The 21,125-nt window shown below is 43.9% G+C and overlaps 1 protein-coding gene across 2 annotated transcripts; it reads left to right on the plus strand.

The window, feature by feature from the left end:
• The first annotated feature begins 6,642 nt into the window (after window positions 1-6,642).
• PMAIP1 (phorbol-12-myristate-13-acetate-induced protein 1) lies at window positions 6,643-11,052 on the plus strand. Of its 2 annotated transcripts, none has more exons than XM_086372465.1 (2): window positions 6,643-6,843; window positions 9,366-11,052. In XM_086372465.1, the coding sequence occupies exons 1-2, from the start codon at window positions 6,786-6,788 to the stop codon at window positions 9,470-9,472; spliced, it is 165 nt and encodes a 54-aa protein (XP_086228591.1). In that variant the 5' UTR covers window positions 6,643-6,785; the 3' UTR covers window positions 9,473-11,052. The 2 variants fall into 2 exon arrangements, 1 of the variants encoding a protein (XP_086228591.1); XR_015153568.1 differs by lacking the exon at window positions 6,643-6,843 and adding an exon at window positions 8,944-9,073 and having other exon boundaries at window positions 9,366-9,500.
• Window positions 11,053-21,125: the final 10,073 nt, after the last annotated feature.

Below are 21,125 nucleotides of genomic sequence, written 5' to 3' on the forward strand. Positions count from 1 at the left end.
GCCACACATCTGGATAACAATTCTGCTTGCACCAGTAATGCTCAGAGCTTCCGGATGCTCAATACACCTTCTAGTTCCATATTGCCCTCCTGTTATCAATTGTGTCTCTGTTTTTAAAAATTTTGACCACACCCTGTGGCATGTGGGACCTTAGATCCCAATCAGAGATCGAACCCTTGCCGCATGCATTAGAAGGCAGAGTCTCAACTACTGGACATCCGGGAAGTCCCACCAATGTCTTTGTTTTGCCTCTTCTGTCTCTTCTGGATCATAATCACCGTGCATTTCAGCTCTGCCTCTGCCCCATTCACAAGGTATAAGCTCTGGGTCAATTGTGTATGTATTATTGTTTTTAATCCTTTTTTGCTAAACCTACTGATTCTGGATATCCAGGTTTCTTTTGTCTTCTGATGGTAATTAAGAGGTCTGTTTTTCTCCCTTTCCCTACCTAGATTGTTTAAATTGTGAACTGTAACACTCAAACAGAAAAGTATACAAAATACAAATAATTTTTACTTAGCTGTTACTATATGGTAAAAATATTTCCATGTGTCACATAATTGCACACTAAGTTATAATCCACTTTCAATTACTCACTGCTAATTCATATTTATTTTATTTTCACTAGAGTGTAAGCTATTTGAGGTCAAGTACCATTTCTCAGGGCTTCCCTGGTGGCTCAGTGGTAAAGAATCCCCCTGCCAATGCAGGAGACCCAGGCTCGATCCCTGGAGTCGGGAAGACCCTCTGGAGAAGGAAATGACAACCCACACCAGTATGCTTGTCTGGGAAATCCCATGAACAGAAGAGCCTGGCAAGCTACAATCCATGGGGTTGCAAAAGAGTTGGACACTTAGCAACTAAACAACAACGACGGCAAATCATTTCTCAAGTGCCCTTTCATCCTCTCCATTAGTGCACAAACATTATCTGACAGGTTTGCTAAAATGTGTATCTCCAGGCTAGGGTCCTAGGGACTGTGGTTCACCAGCCTGAGGTCAGGCAGGTCTGCATTTTAAATAAACTCGTCAACTGATTCTGTGATTGTATTTGCACAGATTACACTCAGACAATCATTGCTTTTTAACTCTTACACAAGACTGAATTACTTTCCTACTAGCTACTCAGTGACAACCTAAAGATCATTTTGTTTATCATCAGATAGTCTGGGTTCTAATGAACTTAGACAGCATTTAGTAATAGCTTCTTCAACGAAATGCTCTAAGCTAGTTAGATTTATTTAGTTGTTGAAAAATCAGTAATTCTGTTAAAGAATACACAGGTCATCCTGACTTATTTCCGTCATTCTCCTGAGACTTGTTGGACTGTCCCACTGCCTATTTCTTACAGGTAAAAAAAAGTATAAACGTGCTTGATGATCATTATCTGTGATCATGAGGGGGGGTGTGCATCAGAAAAGAATTAATAAACAAAGGAGAATAAAATGAAGAAAACAGGAAATTGAAAAAAGCATTTGCTTTCGGCATTTTATAACGTGCTTATAAGTTGCACTAATAGGGATCATATTAACTTTCAAATTCCATCAAAGCCTTCCTTGAAATCGTGTTTGGCTTTGTGAGTGGGGAGCCCAGAGGTGGGGGGCGGTCTGTCACACCACCATTTTCAACTAAGACTGCACACTCAGGTACATGTGCTTTCTGTAGCTGACAGATGTTTTAAACCTCTTCCCTCTGAAGTCTTTTTATTTCTTATCTATACTGCTTCTAACCTTTATTTCAAGCTGTTTCAATTCATCGTCACGATTACTAAGCTCCTTTTGGTTTGTCAGTGTGCAAATTGGATGGAAAAAATGTATATATAGACTTTTTTTTTTAAAGGCAGTTGATAAAAGGAGGTGTCAGGGCTTAAGCTGTGTCTCTCAAACAGACATGCTGAAGTCCTCATCCCCTGTTTCCCCCTCCCCCTCCAACCTCTGAATGTGGCTTCCTTTGGAAATAGGGACTTTGCCGATCTAAAATGAAGTCCTACTAGATTTAGGGTGAGCCGTAATCCAATGGTTGATGTTTGTGTAAGGAGAGGGAAATTTGGACACAGACACACAGGCGAGAAGTTCCCAAGAGAGGAGCAGAGATGGGGGTGATGCACCTACAGGCAAGGATCTCTGAGGACCCTTGCGATCAATTAGAAGAGGCGAGGAAGGAGAACTCCCATAGAGGCTTCGGAGTGAGGACCCTTGCGATCAATCAGAAGAGGCAAGGAAGGAGAGCTCCCATAGAGGCTTCGGAGAGCACCACTCTGCCAGCACCAAATTGGACTTCAGACGTACAGCCTCCAGAATTGCAAGGGAATATATTTCTATTGTTTTAAGCAACTCAATTGGGGGTGCACTGCTATGGCAGCTCTAGGAAACTAACATAGGTGAAAATGTCAATTACATTTATACTGAAAAATTTCAAGCCCTGCTCTAATAGAACTCGGTCCTATCCTAGTCAGGAAATGTGGGAATCTCAATAAAGACAGGCTTGAAAGAAGGGACTGTCTTTACTGACATTACCATCTTGTATAAGAATTATGATAATGTCTATCTTGATTGGCGGCTTCCCTAGTGGCTCAGACAGTAAAGACTCTGCCTGCAATGCAGGAAAACTGGGTTTGATCCTTGGGTCGGGAAGATCCCCTGGAGAAGGGAATGATAACCCACTCCAGTTTTCTTGCCTGGAGAATCCCATGGACAGAGGAGCCTAGGGGGGGCTACAGTCCATGGGGTTGTCTGAGTGACTAAGCACCCATCTTGACCAGTCACACTGTCTCCGGTGTTATCTGGATTAATATAGCCATGCTGCAGCCAGAGTGAACTTTCTAGAATTTGATCACATATCTCACATGCTTAAAACCTTCTGTGGTGCCCCCATTGTCCCTGCAAAGATGTGCAAACTCCTCAGGTGGCTTCTCCCCCCACCCCCACCCCCTTCCACTGATCTTCAGTCTCTGCATGGAGCATATTTCTTCCCTTTGGTCTCATTGCTTGGCCAACTCCTATTTGTGTCTTGGTCTCTATGGAGATGCCCTTTCTGCTTAATTGCCACCCCCCAGGAGGCCCCACAATCTGCCATAATTTCCCCGGCCTAGCCCTGATGTACATCTTTGGCACCTGCCCATGTGTTTTCCTGCATCATCCTCCAGACTTGCTGATGATAGCCAAAGCCTGGAGGATCTGCATGAGCAGAGTTTAAGATGCAGAACCTCCACAGTCAGGTGTGCATTTGAACAAGATAGGTGATTCATATGCACATTGAATTTGTGTGGCACTTGTCTCTCTCAGAGGTAGGTTCCATGGGGCTAGGAGGCACTGTCTCCCCAAAAGGAGCACAGTGTCTGCCTTAAAATAGAGATGGAAATCAGTCTCTATTGATTAAGAGGAAAGGCATCAATTACTCGGGAAAGGCATCTCTGATGATCATCAGGCTGATTTCTTGCTAACAAACATGCTATACGGGGCGGGAGAGGGGGGAGTCCCCTTTTATTAGAATAAACAGGCTCACGCCTACAATCCATTTTGTCCCAGGCTTCCTTTAAATCCCCCCTCATTCATCTCTCATATCTTTGTTGCCCGTCCAGTCTTATTTTCTGCATGAAACAGATGAATGATTATTTTATTAGTAATCATGTTTGCTATTTTTGGGTGTTTTTTTTTAAGAAAAAAAAATTAACCCTCTAAGTGACAACACAGTCATGGCCAGGTTTGCACTGTTATTTTGGAAACTTGTCCATGAAAACTAAAACAGGGTAATAGTTTTAAAAATTGTCTTTACCAGTCCTTTTCAAGAAAACATAATAGGGGATTCTAATGCTTCATGATAAATTATTATTTTGTCATTCTCTGGGTCCAAATAGTTAAGAAAGCCCTTTCACACACAGCTTCTGATTCTCTTAATAGAACATTAAATCTGAAAAAGAGTTTATGGACCATCAATTCCCTGATGGCTCAGACAGTAAAGCAGCTGCCTGCAATGCTGGAGACCTGAGTTCAGTCCCTAGGTCGGGAAGATCCCTTGGAGAAAGGAATGGCCACCCACTCCAGTACTCTTCCGTGGAAAATTCCATGGATGGAGGAGCCTGGTAGGCTACTGTCCATGGGATTGCAAAGAGTCGGACACAACTGAGCAACTTCACTGGTTCAAAATCAAAATCTTAACAAGTTCTCCATAAATGGCTGACTTGACCCATCTCTGAAGCCCATCTCCCCCTCTTCCCTTTTCCTTCCTGGGAGTTAAGTTTGCAATTCCCTAAAAGCCACAATTTGCCTAAAGTTTGTATCTAGCATGGGTCACGTGGTCAACGATCTTTTATGATGATAATCTCAGAGGTCAAGAGGACACACTCTTTGCAGGTAAACAAGGTATGATTTGTTTTTCTTCTGTGGAAATGTACAGATTGCATTTCAGGGTGCTTAGTTTGATGAGAAGTTTACTCATTTATCCAAGCAGGAAGCTAATGGTATTCCTGAAGTAGTAAGCCTTGAGAGTGGTTTTGGGATATGCGTTCAAGACTTTCAAGGCAGAATCTCTGCTGGGCTTGCTGGGTTTCCTGTATCCTGTGGTGCTAACTATGGAATTTTGTCCACTCTTAGCCCTATGTTTACCACAGGCAAAACTAAGTTGCTGAAGATCGAGTAAGCTTTCTTTCTTGCTTCCACGGCATTGTCTATATTTCAGCAGGACCCAGTGACAAATAAATACCTGCAGTTTTTGTTGATTGAGTGACTCAAGGTAAATAAACAAGTTCACATGCCTACTGGGGCCAGATAATGTAAATGAGAAAAACAAACAGCAGGGGGGTGTGGCCAACGTGAGAACTCCCGCCTGTCGGGCGTCTCTCTGAGGGCAGTCTCTGCATCCTCTCCTAGCCCGCTCCTGCACTTTCGCACAAAGAATCTTGGGTTGTCAAGAGTTAATGATTTCCCAAAGGCCGCCAGAAACCTGAGCTTTTAATGCAATCTCTCAGTGTTTAAATGCTGGTAACTAATTCGAATTTTCACAAGACCAGTACTGTGAACCAAACCGAAAACTTCTAGGGAGTCACGCAGCTCTAAGCAACCAATTTGCAACCTCTGCATTATATAGATAATAAAAGATATATATATATATATATATATATATAATAAGTCTTTATGTATGTGCGTGCGTGCAAGTCGCTTCAGTCGTGTCCGACTCTTTGCGACCCCATGGACTGTAGCCCACCAGAATCCTCTGTCCAGTCCATGGAATTCTCCAGGCAAAAAAACTCCTGAGTGGGTTGCTATGCCCTCCTCCAGGGGATCTTCCTGACCCAGGGATCGAACCTGTGTCTCCTGTAGCTCCTGCATTGCAGGCAGATTCTTTACGGCTGAGCCACCGGGGAAGCCCCTCTATTTATATATAGCAACCCATTCAGGAGTTTTCTTGCCTGGAGAATTCCATGGACTGGACAGAGGATCCTGGTGGGCTACAGTCCATGGGGTCGCAAAGAGTCGGACACGACTGAAGCGACTTGCACGCACGCACATACATAAAGAAGACTTATTTTCTAAGAAACTGTGATTCCTTGGAAGGCCGCAGATGCGGGTAAGATGTCCTGCTCGGGATGGTGCTGCCTGGGTTCAGACCCACCCTCTGCTCGCTGCCTGTGTGAGCTCAGCTCACTTCATCTTTATAAACCTTCAGTTTTCGCACCCGGAAAGTGGCCGCAATGGTGAGAATGTCCGCTTGATCGGGTTGTTCCGAGGACAGGATGAGGAAGTGTCTCGGAAGCCCTCAGCGCCAAATTCTCAGAATCTGTTCTCTAGTACGAGTGACTGCTTCTCTTTATAATGATGGAATTATTCCCGGGCCAGCCAAACATCGGGCAAATACATATTCCCAAATGTCTCATTTCTCCCCCCGGGGGAGTTTCTGAAAGCTGTCTACATAATGACCTACTATTTTTTTTGTCGTTTTATTAAAGCGTCTGGAAGGAGGTATGAGACCGACCCAGGGGGAATACACTCTGCTTTTACCCAGGCAGAGAACAGCCACTTCCCTTCACCCGCTTTCCTTCTCCCCCCCACCCCCCCCCAATGCATTTTCCAAACCCAAACAGGGTTTCCTCCCTTGCTCCAGGCTTTTTAGTTGGCAGTGAGCTTCTCAACCAGTTTCAGTTTCAGTTAAGCTTCTGGCAGCTTCTCTACTGTAATTAAGTGTCCTCATTTTTCCCTGAAAACGTCCCACACTCCTCGAGTTTGAACACTGTCCTTTCCCAAACCCTCAGGGGTTTGTTTACGAGAGTCTCCGATTGCCCGTTTATGATAAGGATGACGCTCCAGGCCTCCCCATCCCCAGCTGTTCGCGAGGACAACCCTTCCCGGCTCGCAGCTCAGAGACCCAGCCACGCCTGCAGCCGAATCCTCGGTCCAGGAAGTAGTTTCGGGGCCGGGCCGGGTCTACCTCCCGCGCTGAGCCCGGCTCGCCACACACCGCCTGGGTCCCCGCCCCCACGGCGCCGGGCCCGAGCCGGGGGCGGGGCCGGGTGCTTTGTGGGTCCTGGGGGGCGGGGCTGGGGGCGGGGCACGGGCGGGGCCAGCTGTGGGTTTCGCTACGTCACCGGGAAGTCCCCGTACGACTCGAGCGCGGGCTGCGGCGATCGCCAGTCCTGCCAGGTTCTCGCAGGCGCGCGGTTCAGTTTCTCCTGCTCTGTGCTGACCGTCGTCTCCGGCCCGTTCGCCCCGCTCGCGGCCCTCGTCCTGCAGACCCGAGGTGCTCGGGTTGCATCCCTGAGTTGCCCGGGTCCGCCGGCGGCCGTCTGCAGAGATGCCTGGAAGGAGGGCTCGTAAGAGCGCCCAGCCGAGCCCCACGCGGGTCCCGGCAGGTAGGGAGAGCTGGGGCCCGCGGAGATCCTGGCCGGGAAGGGGGTCGGGGTCGCGATCTCGGTCCGGGCAGGGGCAGCCCGTCGCCCCCGGGCCTAAGAGCCGGGCGGGACCCGCGCCCTGGCACGTGCTTTAGGGGCGCCTCCGGGACGCTGTTCGCGGGTTTAACCCGGGGCGGTGGGGATGGCTAGGGAAGGGGCGAGCCTTGCGATGGGGATGCTGCTGCGTTTGAGCTGCGGCCGAAAGCCGCCTCTCCTTCGCCTGCCTTTAGTTCGCGCTCGCCCTCCCTGGGGCCACGCGGAGAAAGTCATTGTCACGGCCGGGGGCGCCGCTGGCGTTCAGCGCTTCCCGAGACAGGCCCTTTTCCTCCGGGGTCCAGGACCTTTTGAGGACCCTTCTCCGTGTCTGACCGCTGTCCCCAGCCCCAGCAGCAACAAAAGTGGTACTAATGCTTGATGCCGTCACAGTTCTGCAAAGGACGGATGGAGGGTTATGGAAGCCCCGAAAGGACCAACGAAGTCAGAAGCCTAGAAGGCCAGGCTTCTTAGTTAATTAAAAGTATACCATTTTGACAGTCGGTATTAGTTACAGAAATGCCATAGAGAAAAACAGAAGATGGTCCACAGTGTTGTTTAATCCGTCCCTTCCTCCGCCCTTCCCCATCCATGTAGCCCCAGTAAGTAACGTCAGGTCACCTCTCCTCCTCCCCGCTTTTATAAATCTTATCAAACAAAGCAGACATCTGCTAAGGAGCAGTAGCAAAGAAGTAAGACCGTGGGCTGGAAATCCGTGTGGGTCATACTGCTATTACATCAGACAGAATTGAGCCCCTTTTAAACTTAGTTTAATTTTATGGAGCCCCTGGGGCGTGCAAAGGAAGTGGTGCATGGCCAGTGTGGCCATGGCTAAGTTGGCACAAGGCTGCTCTCCGGCTCTTGCTTCGGAGGGAAGAAGCTTTGTCCGTCTTCAGTGATGTCCAAGAGTTCTGGCTGTGTTGCAAGAATTTCATAACCTTCACCGTCCAACTTGGCCCCCTTTAATAAGGGACAGCAAAAAGGTCCCTCTTAAACTTGATTAGATGGTAAGACATTGAGATGTGAGGTATAACACTGTCTTAGTTTTACGTGAACAGCATAATGATTTGATATATGTTATCAATTGTTACATGATTACTGTAATAACTTTAGCTAAGGTCCATCACCACACATAGTTATGTTTTTAATTAATACATTTATAGATATAATAGAAAGATTAAGAAAACAACTCGGTGCTGTTTCCTTTTTTTTTTTTTTTTTGATGAAAGGGATAATTTTTTCTGTTACAATTCAGGGCTTTCAAAACGGTAGCCTGGATGATAATTGTTTTTTTAGCATTGTGTTAGTATTTCTAAGTCAACTGAGAAGGACATGTCTTACTAAATAGTTTTCCAAATGCCTGATCCTATAGCCTATAAAGAAATATATCTTATGAAATTTATCAGGTGTCTTGTTAGGGATTAATAATTATTTTTTTTTTAGGAATTATGAAAATTTTACCCAGCTCTTGTAAAAAGAGAATTTGGTTATTTTGAGCCTAAATAGGGAATTTGCAAGGACTGTTTACAAAGTAAATCAGTTTTTAATTTGTAGTCATAATGGTTTTTAATGATCATGAACATGATATTGAAATGTACCAAAAAGAAACTGAATTGCTTTTCGAACTATCCAAGAAAATAATAATTATGGTCAGTATAGCTTTGGTGTTGATTTCATTTACTTTAGAAGTTTACTTAGAAATTAGATTATAAATATTACTTTCCCCTTATATTCAGTTTATTACAGTATATTAATCTTAAAAAATAGTAAACACGTGAACTAAACATTATTTGTTTTTTGCTTCACTTATCTCCATAGAGGCAGTGGATTGGTACAGATTGGGAAGAACTTGTTTTAAAATTTTAAGTTATTTTAGAAAATATGGACTTAACTTTAGAATAAGCTTTTATGAGTCTTTCATGAGAAAACTTGAAAGAGTTGTTTAAATAATGCATTTAGATTTACATATTATGAGGGCGTAATCTGAACTATGAATTATTGCCATTTACAAAATGAGTTGTACTTGAAAATAACATAAAAGAATTTAACTTTTCTTTCCCTAGCCAATCTTAAGTGAGAAAGAAAAGGATGAGATCACCTGAGGCTGTGAAACTCACTCACTCTTTGTGGTGTATGACATAAATGTCTATATTTGAAAGTAAGATAACATTACTTCATCCAGGATGTTCAAAAAAAAAAAAAAATCACAAGTTAAATGTCTTTATTTTTGCTTAATTATTTCTGTTGTTTATGAGTCACTGTATGTTAGTGTATGTCGTGTGTGTATAAGTTGCTTTTCTTTCTTTACATTCAGAAAACAAGTGTATGTAAAGTTAAGATAATGCTTTATGGGATAAATACTCAACTAGTCCTTGGGATGGGCATATTAACTCTTGCTGGTTGCGGTTTGCAACGTCAGTGTAACTTTGATATTTTGCTTTCCTTTGCAGATCCTGAAGTTGAATGTGCCATTCAGTTGAGGAGAATTGGAGACAAACTGAATTTCCGGCAGAAACTTGTGAATCTGATATCCAAACTCCTCCGCTCAGGAACTTGACTTAAGACGCTTTCGAATGAGGAGACTCCTTTCAAAGGAAGATTCCCCAGTAGGTACAAATTTCATCAATTGGAGGAGAGACTGCCTGGTAATGGAGAAGAATGTGAAGGGACTCTCAGTTGGTTTTGAACGCTCTTGGAAATGAAGATGGATACATCACACATAAATTTCTGTCGGAGGTTTGCCAGAAGTTGTTGTTGGGGATTCGAGAACATTAAAAATCCACTTTTTATTTTAAAACAAGAATGGAGGAGCTTTGGACATATGGAATCAATTCTTTATACATCTTGGTTTTGTTTAGAGACTTGTTCTAGTATTTTTGCTGAAGGTTGCTGCCCAGTGTAAGAGGAGCTGACAAATGATTATAGACTCTGGTCAGGGGCTGGGAAACAGAATGTATACTGCATGTTTGTTCTCCTTTTGGGTGACAATGGCAGAACGATGTGTAATCTTTGGTTTATGTATATTACTTTGTTAAGAGTAAAATTTTTATTTGAGAACACTGAATGTGATAGTGAATGTTAATTTCATAGGTCACTACAAAATATAAACTAATTTGAAAGTTTCTTTTGAGTTAAGATGTATTGTTGTTTCTGTTCAGAAGATCTTTTACTAAGTGTGTTCCAATGAGCCTTACCCTGGGAAGTGATATACTTTGAAAAAATTTGAAGTGTTAACTTGGTGCCAGTGAAATTCTTGCAGAAAAGAAAAAGAATCATGGGGACTTTGCATAACTCGGAATAATTTAAAAAGCGATGGATTTTTTTAACTGCTGTAATTAAAACTTGGTAAGATGAATATTCTAATATAACTGCTGATAAAAAAATGAATATTTTTAAAGAAGTTTCTAAAATCTGTAAAATGTCCTTTCTTATACTCAGTGTATATTGTATAAGAGTGATCTTTTAAGAGAGATTAAGCATGTTTTCATAATTGAGATACATACATGTATTTTTCAAAAGGAACAGATTGCTCATCCAGAATGAAAATCCCATTTACATACATATGCATAACTTCATCTGCTATATATATATTATCTGTATATCTATATATATATAGTGTTAGAGTAATAGGTATATTCTGAGACGGGCTTCATGAATTGCTGTTTTCAATTATTAAAAGGCCAGGCTATCAACAAAACTCCACAAATATATAAAAAAAGAAATAATACTGTCAAGATTGAATTTCAGCAGGAATAATCCTATTTATTTTACTTATTTATCATTAAACTATTTTTTTCTTTCATTTGATAATAAAGTTGCATTTTGGAATTTTGAGGCAAGGGTTTCATAACTACTTGAACTCTTACTGGAAGAATGTTTTAATATAGGCTGTAGTCACTTTAGATGAAAAATTACCTCAGCATGTTTTTTCTTCAGTATTAAAGCTGTTAGTTTATTTAGTTGCAAAGACTTTTTTTGAGGGGGAGAGGGAAGCATCTGCCTAGAGGAGAATGTTTTGACTTGGATATTTATGGTCTATAACTATATTTATACATATATACAATTAAAATTTGATACTGTAGCTGTAACCTATTAAATAATTAAAAAATTACCTATTAAATAACCTATTAAAAATTACTTTTCTGTGTGTTTATTTTTCATCGTGAGAGCTACTGAGTGTTCATTGTGAAAGCAAAATATTTTAAGTAACCCCCATCAGCAGTTAGCTTTTGACCAAACCACCTCTGTCCCAGTACTGTGGTGGGAGTGGGCGCTACGGGACATTTGGCATGATTTCTGCTCTCTAGAGACTTATGCGTTAATTGGGAAAGGAAGCAGTGAAAAATAGGAAATGAATGCCAGGCATAGGTCTCGGGTGCTGCCGAGTGCCGCAGACGGATGCCTGGAGGCGGCGGAGACTCAGGCCTCACTTGGAGGTTTGGTGAGGCCGGGTCCCTGGCTGCTCCTGGTCTGCCTGCCGGCAGGGGCTTAGGTGCTGTTTCTGCTGCCTCCCGCCGCCTGGCCCTGTGCTGCAGGTATTGCATCATCTGCAGCTAGTCATGTGCTGAAGGAGGTGTGACCCAAGTGGCCTTCCTGTTTGAGTGGGAGAGCTCAAAAGATACTCATTTCTTGCCTTTTGTCTCAGAGCCGCCTCTCCGACCCACTCCTGCCCACTTGAGTCTGCTGAGGTCCTGGGATGTGAATCGCCTCCCTCAGATGGGGAGAGAGGAAGGGCTGTGGGGGAAGGTGGCTGGCGGAGCTGATGGCTGCAGAACTGGGGAGGGCAGGGGGCCCTGACTCCATAAAAGGCAGGGCCCGTGTTTGATGGCATGAGCATTATTCCCTGCTGCTGCTGCTGCTACTAAGTCGCTTCAGTCGTGTTCGACTCTGCGACCCCATAGACGGCAGCCTACCAGGCTCCCTCGTCCCTGGGATTCTCCAGGCAAGGACACTGGAGTGGGTTTCCATTTCCTTCTCCAATGCATAAAAGTGAAAAGTGAAAGTGAAGTCGCTCAGTCGTGTCCAACTCCTAGGGACCCCATGGACTGCAGCCTACCAGGCTCCTCTGTCCATGGGATTTTCCAGGCAAGAGTACTGGAGTGGGGTGCCATTGCCTTCTCCGTTATTCCCTGAGAACTCTCATTTTTTTAAAACTTCATGTTAGAGTATAGCCAATTAATGTGACAGTTTCAAGTGCACAGCAGAGAGACTCAGTCATATGTATATGTGTATCCTTTCTCCCCCAAACTCCCCCCATCCAGGCTGCCACATAACATTGAGCAGAGTTCCCTGTGCTCCACAGCAGGTCCTTGTTGGTTATCCATTTTAAATACAGCAGTGTGTACATGTGGATCTCAAATTCCTTATCCCCTCCCTCATAAGTTCATTCTCTGTGAGTCTATTTGAGAACTCTATTTTTTTTTTGAGAACTCTATTTAAATGTCAAAAAAGTTCCCATGATGTTCACATAATTGTATCTATTGACAAACAAGTAGCTACTATGTTAAAAAATACTTTTTGATTTGCACTTAGATTTAAAAGAAAACCTCAGTAGTCTATATTTGGAAAGCATCTATGTATCTGTCATCTATCCTGTATCTATGAATGAGACAAGTTCTTCATCTATCCTCTATCCTGTATCTATGAATGAGACAAGTTCTTCATCTATCATCTATCCTGTATCTGTGAATGAGATAAGTTCCTTATCTGTCGTCTATCCTGTATCTAGGAAAGTGACAAGTTCTTCATCTGTCATTTATCCTGTATCTATGAATGAGACAAGTTCTTCAGTCTAAGGATGCTGGGCCCTGTGATTATGGGTTTTAATCCCTTGCAATAACTGCCCACATACATACACCACACTGGGCAGGAACAGCATAAATGGTGAGAATTCTGTCAAACTCCTCACGCCTTTGTCAGAGGGGAAGATCCCCAGAAGATACACCTTGAAAAGAGAACAGTGACCAAGAGTGAGGCTGCGCAAAGGGAACCCCACTTTGGAATGCTGGAGCCGGACGCTTCGAGGCAGGAGTCTGAGAGTCTGCTGAGCTGTGTAACTGAGGCAGCCTGTCTGAGTCAGAGTTGCTCCTCTGAATTCAGAGACCCTGATCGTCAAGGTCCCTTGTGGTGTGAAACAGAACATGGGGTGACAAAGACGCCTAAAGAAGGCCTTGCATCACACTTCCTACTCGCCCCTTTATTTCAGACAGGATTCAGAGAGAACTGAAGGGCTTGTGAGAAGTAAAAGCATGGATGTAAAACACCAAACCATCCCAAAACAAAACAAAAAAAAGAACCAACTACCACGCAGACTCTTCTCCCCAACATTGATGGTAAGTCCTGGAGGAAGTCGTGCAGGGACTTCTCGGACTCGTAAATGATTTCTGGGAAATGAGAATTGCCCGTGCATCCTGGCTTCCCCGATGGTGACCTCACTCCGTCAGGCCTGCTTCTTATATGAGGCTGGAAATAGCTGAGGGCCACCTGACAGGACACACCTGGCCGTGGAATCACCTGAGTCTTCTTACGTAATAGGTCATGGTTCAAAAGCAAAACGGTTGTCAGTGCAACGCAGGCGCTAGCAGGAGCGTCTCTTTTGAGGACTTTCAGAAACTGCTTACTTCCCTGGTGGCTGGGATTTCGCCTTCAAGGGTGGGGATCGGGGAGGTGGGGTGTATGGGCTGGATCCCTGATTGGGGGTGCCGGTGTGGGGCTGGGATTCCAAATGCACTACAGCCAAGAGGTCAAGGCATGGAACAGAAGCAGTTCTGTGCATGGGTTCAATAAAGGCTTTAAAAAATTGTCCACATCCAAAAAAAAAAAAAAAAAAATCTTAAAAAAACAAATTTGCTTTAACAAATTTATAGTGTGATGGTCATACCTACCTACTGTCTTCTTCCAAACTGGCCGCTTTTTAGAAAACCAAATGTCAGAAAATTAATGAGAGTTGTAGATGGAGATTTGGATTCCTTTGCTTAGAAGCCTGGGTCTCACACCGCCTCCTAGTCTTGTCCACTTTGAGATTGCATGTCACACAGAGCCTGGGCTGGGGTTTGGGTTGAAAATAGAATAAACAAGCAAAAATAAAACAAACAAAAAAACCTTGGTACTCTAGTGTTTTAGAAAAAAGGCTTTTCTCCTTTTTGTCATGCTCTCTCACTAACAGTCTCTGACGGAGCTTCTGAGATTTGTTTCCAACTTCACATCTTTACCCAGCTATTTTCAAAACCACAAAGTTCCTTTGCCCACAAGTGTCACTGGCTTCTGACATTGGAGTCAGTCGGTTGTTTCAGCACTTACTCTTTGGGGAACTCTGGATAAATGACTTGACCTCTGTTTTCCTCTAAAATGGTGTAAAATGCACCCATTTCAAACCATCTTGAAAATCAGATGAGGTGAGAAAGTGCCTGACTTCTGACTCACTCACACTCTGAGTGTCCTTAACTGCACTGTCATGACAGAGGGTTAGGTATTAGCTTCTTTACCAAGCTGTGGAAAATCTTGTGCAATTAATTAGACTAAAATGAAAGCTTTTGAAGGCAGGCAGTAGGGCAGTGTGGAACTGGAGAGGCAGTGGCCGTTTCTCCCTTAATGAGGGCACTGCTTTTAATCTGTGACCTGTTAGTGATGGCAGAACATTTATTGCCACCTCCTTCGTGTTAGGTTTCACGAATACTATTGGATTGCCTGAAGCCCCTTGAACATTTTCATATAAAAATTCACGTCTTGATTTACACAATACTATCTCAAGAAACAGGAAGAAGAACTGGTCTGGTTAGCTTGGACTAGATTTGGATAAGGCTGTGTTCAGTGGCAGTGGGGGGGCGTAGTGGGGGGCGGGGAGGGCAGTTGTCTCATCAGGACAGAAGGGAAGACCTGCCTTTAGGGAACTTGAGTGGCATCCACCCCAGGGTTTCCATAGGGCTCCTCTGAGTCTGTCCTCCTGTGGACAAAACTTCAAGATCAATACCATTAACGTTTTTATTTATTTATTTTTTACTTATTATTTTACTGCATGGTACTGGGAATCTTTGTGGCATCATGCAGGCTCTTTCAACACTCTCCTTGGTGCATGGGATCCTAGTTCTCCAACGAGGGAGCCAACCTGTGTCCCTTACATTGTGAGGTGGATTCTTAACCACTGGACCCTCAGGGAAGTTCCAAGTTAAATAACCATTTACGGATCACCCATGAGGAGCTCAGCATTTTAGAAACGATGGTTTTACTGTTTCACTTAGTGCTTATAATTTAGAAAGCATGATCATCTTTCTTATTCTATAGGGAAGGGAATAGCCTCTGGGAACCAGTCATCTCCCCAGAGTCAATTGGCCAAAGAGCGGAAGACAGGATTTGAACCCATGCCTCTGTCACCTCCGGAGAAGGCAATGGCACCCCACTCCAGTACTCTTGCCTGGAAAATCCCATGGATGGAGGGGCCTGGTAGGCTGCAGTCCATGGGGTCGCTAAGAGTCGGACACGACTGAGCGACTTCCCTTTCACTTTTCACTTCCATGCATTGGAGAAGGAAATGGCAACCCACTCCAATGTTCTTGCCTGGAGAATCCCAGGGACCGCAGAGCCTGGTGGGCTGCCGTCTATGGGGTCCGCAGAGAGTCGGACACGACTGAAGCGACTTAGCAGCAGTAGCAGCAGCAGCTCTGTCACCTCAAAGCTCCCCTCTCCTGCCCCCAGAACAGGGCCGCTTCCCACGGGGGGACAAGGGAGAGTCCTCATTCCGGAGCAAAGCTAAGGGTTCCCCAGCCAGGGATTCTACCCCTGGGTTTTCCTGAGGGTTGCAGGTTGATTATTAACCCAGCTGATGAAGGAGACATCCCGGTAAGGGTAGCAGCAGCTGGGATTCCTCTCGCGCAGCCGGACAGCCATGACCCCCACCTCCAGCGATGGACTCGCAGCCTCCGGAGGCTGGAAGCTGGCTCAGGTTATCCCGGAACCCCGGGGGCCCGCGGGGAGGCCGAGGCCCGCCGCGCCCCGGGGAGGGGTTCTGGGTCAAGTGCGCAAGGAATTCTGAAAGATCCGCTCCCCGCCGGCTCGCCTGCTCCCAGCCAGCGCCCAAACAGCACCTCCTGAGACAGGCCCGCAGGGCTATTCTCAATGGGAAAGAAAGGGATTTGAAGAATGCAGGCAAAACAGCAGTGTGGCTGCCCTATTTCAGAAAGTCAGGCAGGAATTAGGAAGGTAGAAGAGATCGGTGCCCCCACAAAACAAACAAACAAACCCCGAACAATAGAGAAGGTAGAAATGACCGAGCCGCCTTTTGCGTGATTCATCTGGACTTGTGCTGAATGAGCGCTGGGTGGCTGTGTGGGCTATGACACCCTCTGGTTTTACTGTTTAGTGATTCCCAGATCATCAGTCTTCAGGAAACACACGTGTGTCAGTTCATCAGCGAGCAGAGCAGAGGAGGAAAAACGTCCCATTTTTTGGGGGGGGAAAAGATATTTGCAATACAATACAGCACCTGTAACAAAAGTGAGAAAAAGTCTCCTTTTTTCTTTTTGAAGTTTTTATGCGTGTCACATCAAAAAGGGCAGATTTCTGAGAATTGGCAAATCAAGAGTAAAATTTTTGTTTAACTTTCAAAATGTGGTTATAGAAGAATATGAGGAAGTCAGGCGTATGCTTCACAGATGACTCCTTGGGGCCCTGGGAAAGTACCAGCCAGGATGATAAATCTGGGCTTTTCTTCCAGATTTTAATGAATATCAGGAGGAAGAAGTGTGATAATGTGCTCTAGGTGTGGCTTACTTGTAAACCACACTTTTCTAAGAATAAGCTGGTACAATGACAAGTGTATATTTCTATATTTTGAGAAACATACTCTACTATAATCTTCAACCCATTACAGTTATATTGGAATTCTCTCCATGATAAACATTCCCGAAGGGACACAGCCACTGGCCCCCTTTATCGTTACGTTTTACTATTCCATTCCTGAAGACTATGGAGTGTTCCTTGGTCCCAGTTTGCCTGGGTCTTCCTGGTTTTAAAACTGAAAATCTCATGTCCTGGGAGTGGTCTCTGCTGCTGCTGCTGCTAAGTTGCTTCAGTCGTGTCCGACTCTGTGCAACCCCATAGATGGCACCCCACCAGGCTCCCCCGTCCCTAGGATTCTCCAGGCAAGAACACTGGAGTGGGTTACCATTTCCTTCTCCAATGCAGGAAAGTGAAAAGTGAAAGTGAAGTCGCTCAGTCATGTCCAACTCCTAGGGACCCCATGGACTGCAGCCTGCCAGGCTCCTCTGTACATGGGATTTTCCAGGCAAGAGTATTGGAGTGGGGTGCCATTGCCTTCTCCAGGGAGTGGCCTCAGTTCTAGGAAAACCCAGGGCAGTTGGTCACCCTTCTGTGGTTGTAATGTGCTTGCAAGTGCACTGTTAGCCCATTTAACGCTGAGGACCTCCACCTAAATAAACCATACCCCACTTCTTTTTTCCACTTTTGGCTTGTTTGTGAGAAAGGGGTAGTCATAACTCCCAGCCCCTTGGAATCACAAAGTTCATAAGGGGATGAATTGTGAATTGTGAAGGAGATTGTGAATGCAAAGCTCTCGGCCTGGCAGTTACTAAGCTCCCAATAAATGGCTCCTAAAAAAAAAAAAAAAAACCCACGTCTTGGGGATGATAAAGAGTTTATGAAAGCTGAATGTTATCATGGTTTTATTGAGATTTTTTAAGTACCTGCTGAGTGAAGAGATGGAGAAAACGTCCTCCCTGACTTATGGACTTCACAGTTGAGTCGAGGACAAAGATGAGCAAAACCAGATAAAACATTGACAAATGGCCCAGAATTAATAGTTATAAGCTGTGTGAACTTCTTCACTAGAGAAAAGGAAAATGTTGGGTCGGGTCAATTTGTGTGGTGTTTTTTTTTCCCCCCAAAATTGTATTCAAGTCTTTATTTGAGTTCTAGTCACAGCAGTAAAATCAGAAAAACAAAACCAAAAAGAGTTATAAAGGAGGAAAATTGTCATTTATTTGCAGATAATATGACTGTCATTAGAGAAGATACAAGACAATCTAAATGTAAACCATTAAAATGAACAAGACTAAAGAAGTTGCCTGGATATAGCATCACAGCACATAAATCTATTTTGTATATCAGACATACGTTTTTAACACAATTGAAAAATAGGGGTAATTTATACGGCAAAAGAAATAGTAAAGAGAAAAAAAAGTTCAGAAAGAGTGCAGGATTGTGATGGATGAAGTTTTTAAACTTTTGAGGGACTTCTCTGGCAGCACAGTGGTTGAGACTTCACCTTCCAATGTGGGGGATGTGGCTTTCATCCCTGTTTGGGGGGCTAAGATCCCATGTCCCTCTCAGCCAGAAAACCAAAGCACAGACCAGAAACAATATTGTAACAAATTCAATGAAGACTTTAAAAATGGTCCACATTAAAAAAAAATCTTGAAAGTATACTAAACACTTCTGAAAACCATTCAAGAAAACTGAATGAAATGATAATTGAATTTTCATTCCTTTGCAAAATTTTTATAGATCCAGTGCAATTTTAGTCACAATGTACATGGAAGGGCAAAGCCCCAAAGTAGGCAGATGAATATCCCCAATGAATTGTTGTTTGGAATAAAAAGTGAGTCCTGGAACTACCAAAAAGCGAGACATGATAACTTGATAGTAATTATGTCGGTATATTGTTGGTAGAGGTACAGACCCATTGATAGGTCAGGTATTTTTTATTTCAGATAAAGAAGGATGTTGGTGAGCAGATGAGTTATTTCACAATTAAAACCCCCAGAGACTCATGAATCTTAACAGGAGGTCTATCAACTTATCACTGGGATTCTTCCTGGGTTGGTTTCCTAAAACTCACTCTATTTCTGTCGTTTTGAAATCTGCCTGCCCTCTCCACACTTTCATAGATGCTGTTTCTTAAAGGTCACTAGCAATTGCCACATCCCGTGGCCTCTCTTTATATTGCATCACGTCCAACCTCTGAGCCTCACCTCCTCCTTCAAACTTATGTAAAGTCTTCTCAACCCTGAGCAAGTTCCTCTTTCCTCTTGGTTTTTAAATGTCACTTTCCCAAGGTTCTGCTTTTATCATGTTCTCTAAGAGTGGTGACCTCATGTGCCCCCTTGAAGCCAACTGATTTCCAGTTTTCATCTCCATCTGGCTTCTTCCTCTGGGCACCAGCTTGACTCTGTCCCCCAGCCAGATTTCCTGACTTTCTAGGATTTGTTTACAGTTTTTATTAATTTTGGATTCCCTTCCTCCTCATCTTGGCTACTCAAAGCTCTGTTATCCTTCAAGGCCAATGTCAAAAGCCATTTCCTCAAGAAGTATTTTCAGATTCCCCAATCAGAAATGACAGTCTATCTTTTATGTGCCCATAGCACATTTTTCTTATCATGATGCAACACTGATTTCATTCACATTTATGTTAATTTTATATCTGCTTCTCCAAGTTGATTATAAGCTCCTACAGGTGGAACACAGATCGCATTTATCTTTCAATCCCCTGTGTCACTTAGCAAAATGGCATTCATTCACTTGCTCATTCATTCATTTACTCATTCATCCATAAGATAATTTTGATCATATGTGCTAACCACTACATTTGACACTACAGATATAAGACAAAATAACCACGAACACATATCTCTTTGGTGGGAAGACCAAGGCAAAACCAGAAAACTACAATTAATCCTTTATGTACTGGGCCAAGAGGTGAGCACAAAGTGTTGAGGGAGCTCTGAGACTCACAAAGTGTACGTGTGTGCGTGTGTGAGTGCATGTGCGTGCACGTGTGAGTGTGAGTGAGTGTGTGTGAGTGTGTGTGCGTGCATGTGAGTGTGAGAGTGTGTGTGTGCACGTGTGTGTGTGCATGTGTGTGTGAGTGTGCGTGCATGTGAGTGTGAGTGTGTGTGACTGTATGTGTGTGCACGTGCATGTGTGCACGTGTGTGTGTGTGAGTGAGTGTGTGTGAGTGTGTGTGCGTGTGAGAGTGTGTGTGAGTGTGTGTGTGTGTGAGTGAGTGTGTGTGTGGCAGGAGGTATTGAAGTCTTCTTGGAGTAGATGTTGCCTGAGATGAGTGTATAAGTTATACATGTCTGTGTAACAAATGACCCTCAAATTTAGAAACGTTGATGGGCTTGAAAAAGGACAGAAATGGTATGGACCTAACAGAAGCAGAAGATATTAAGAAGAGATGGCAAGAATACACAGAAGAACTGTGCAAAAAAGATCTTCACGACCCAGATAATCACGATGGTGTGATCACTGACTTAGAGCCAGACATCCTGGAATGTGAAGTCAAGTGGGCCTTAGAAAGCATCGCTACGAACAAAGCTAGTGGAGGTGATGCAATTCCAGTTGAGCTATTTCAGATCCTGAAAGATGATGCCATGAAAGTGCTGCACTCAATATGCCAGCAAATTTGGAAAACTCAGCAGTGGCCACAGGACTGGAAAAGGTCAGTTTTCATTCCAATCCCAAAGAAAGGCAATGCCAAAGAATGCTCAAACTACCACACAATTGCACTCATCTCACACGCTGGTAAAGTAATGCTCAAAATTCTCCAAGTCAGGCTTCAGCAATATGTGAACCGTGAACTTCCAGATGTTCAAGCTGGTTTTAGAAAAGGCAGAGGAACCAGAGATCAAATTGCCAACATCCGCTGAATCATGGAAAAAGCAAGAGAGTTCCAGAAAAGAATCTATTTCTGCTTTATTGACTATGCCAAAGCCCTTGACTGTGTGGCTCACAATAAACTGTGGAAAATTCTGAAAGAGATGGGAATACCAGACCACCTGACCTGCCTCTTGAGAAATTTGTATGCAGGTCAGGAAGCAACAGTTAGGACTGGACATGGAACAACAGACTGGTTCCAAATAGGAAAAGGAGTACGTCAAGGCTGTATATTGTCACCCTGTTTATTTAACTTATATGCAGAGTACATCATGAGAAATGCTGGGCTGGAAGAAGCACAAGCTGGAATCAAGATTGCCAGGAGAAATATCCATAACCTCAGATATGCAGATGACACCACCCTTATGGCAGAAAGTGAAGAGGAACTAAAAAGCCTCTTGATGAAAGTGAAAGTGGAGAGTGAAAAAGTTGGCTTAAAGCTCAACATTCAGAAAACGAAGATCATGGCATCTGGTCCCATCACTTCATGGGAAATAGATGGGGAAACAGTGGAGACAGTGTCAGACTTTGTTTTTTAGGGC

Source organism: Bos grunniens, chromosome 24 (genome assembly GCF_055505025.1).
Source record: "Bos grunniens cultivar Pamir isolate PY7600 chromosome 24, Bosgru_T2T1.0, whole genome shotgun sequence".
Lineage (NCBI taxonomy): Eukaryota > Metazoa > Chordata > Mammalia > Artiodactyla > Bovidae > Bos > Bos grunniens.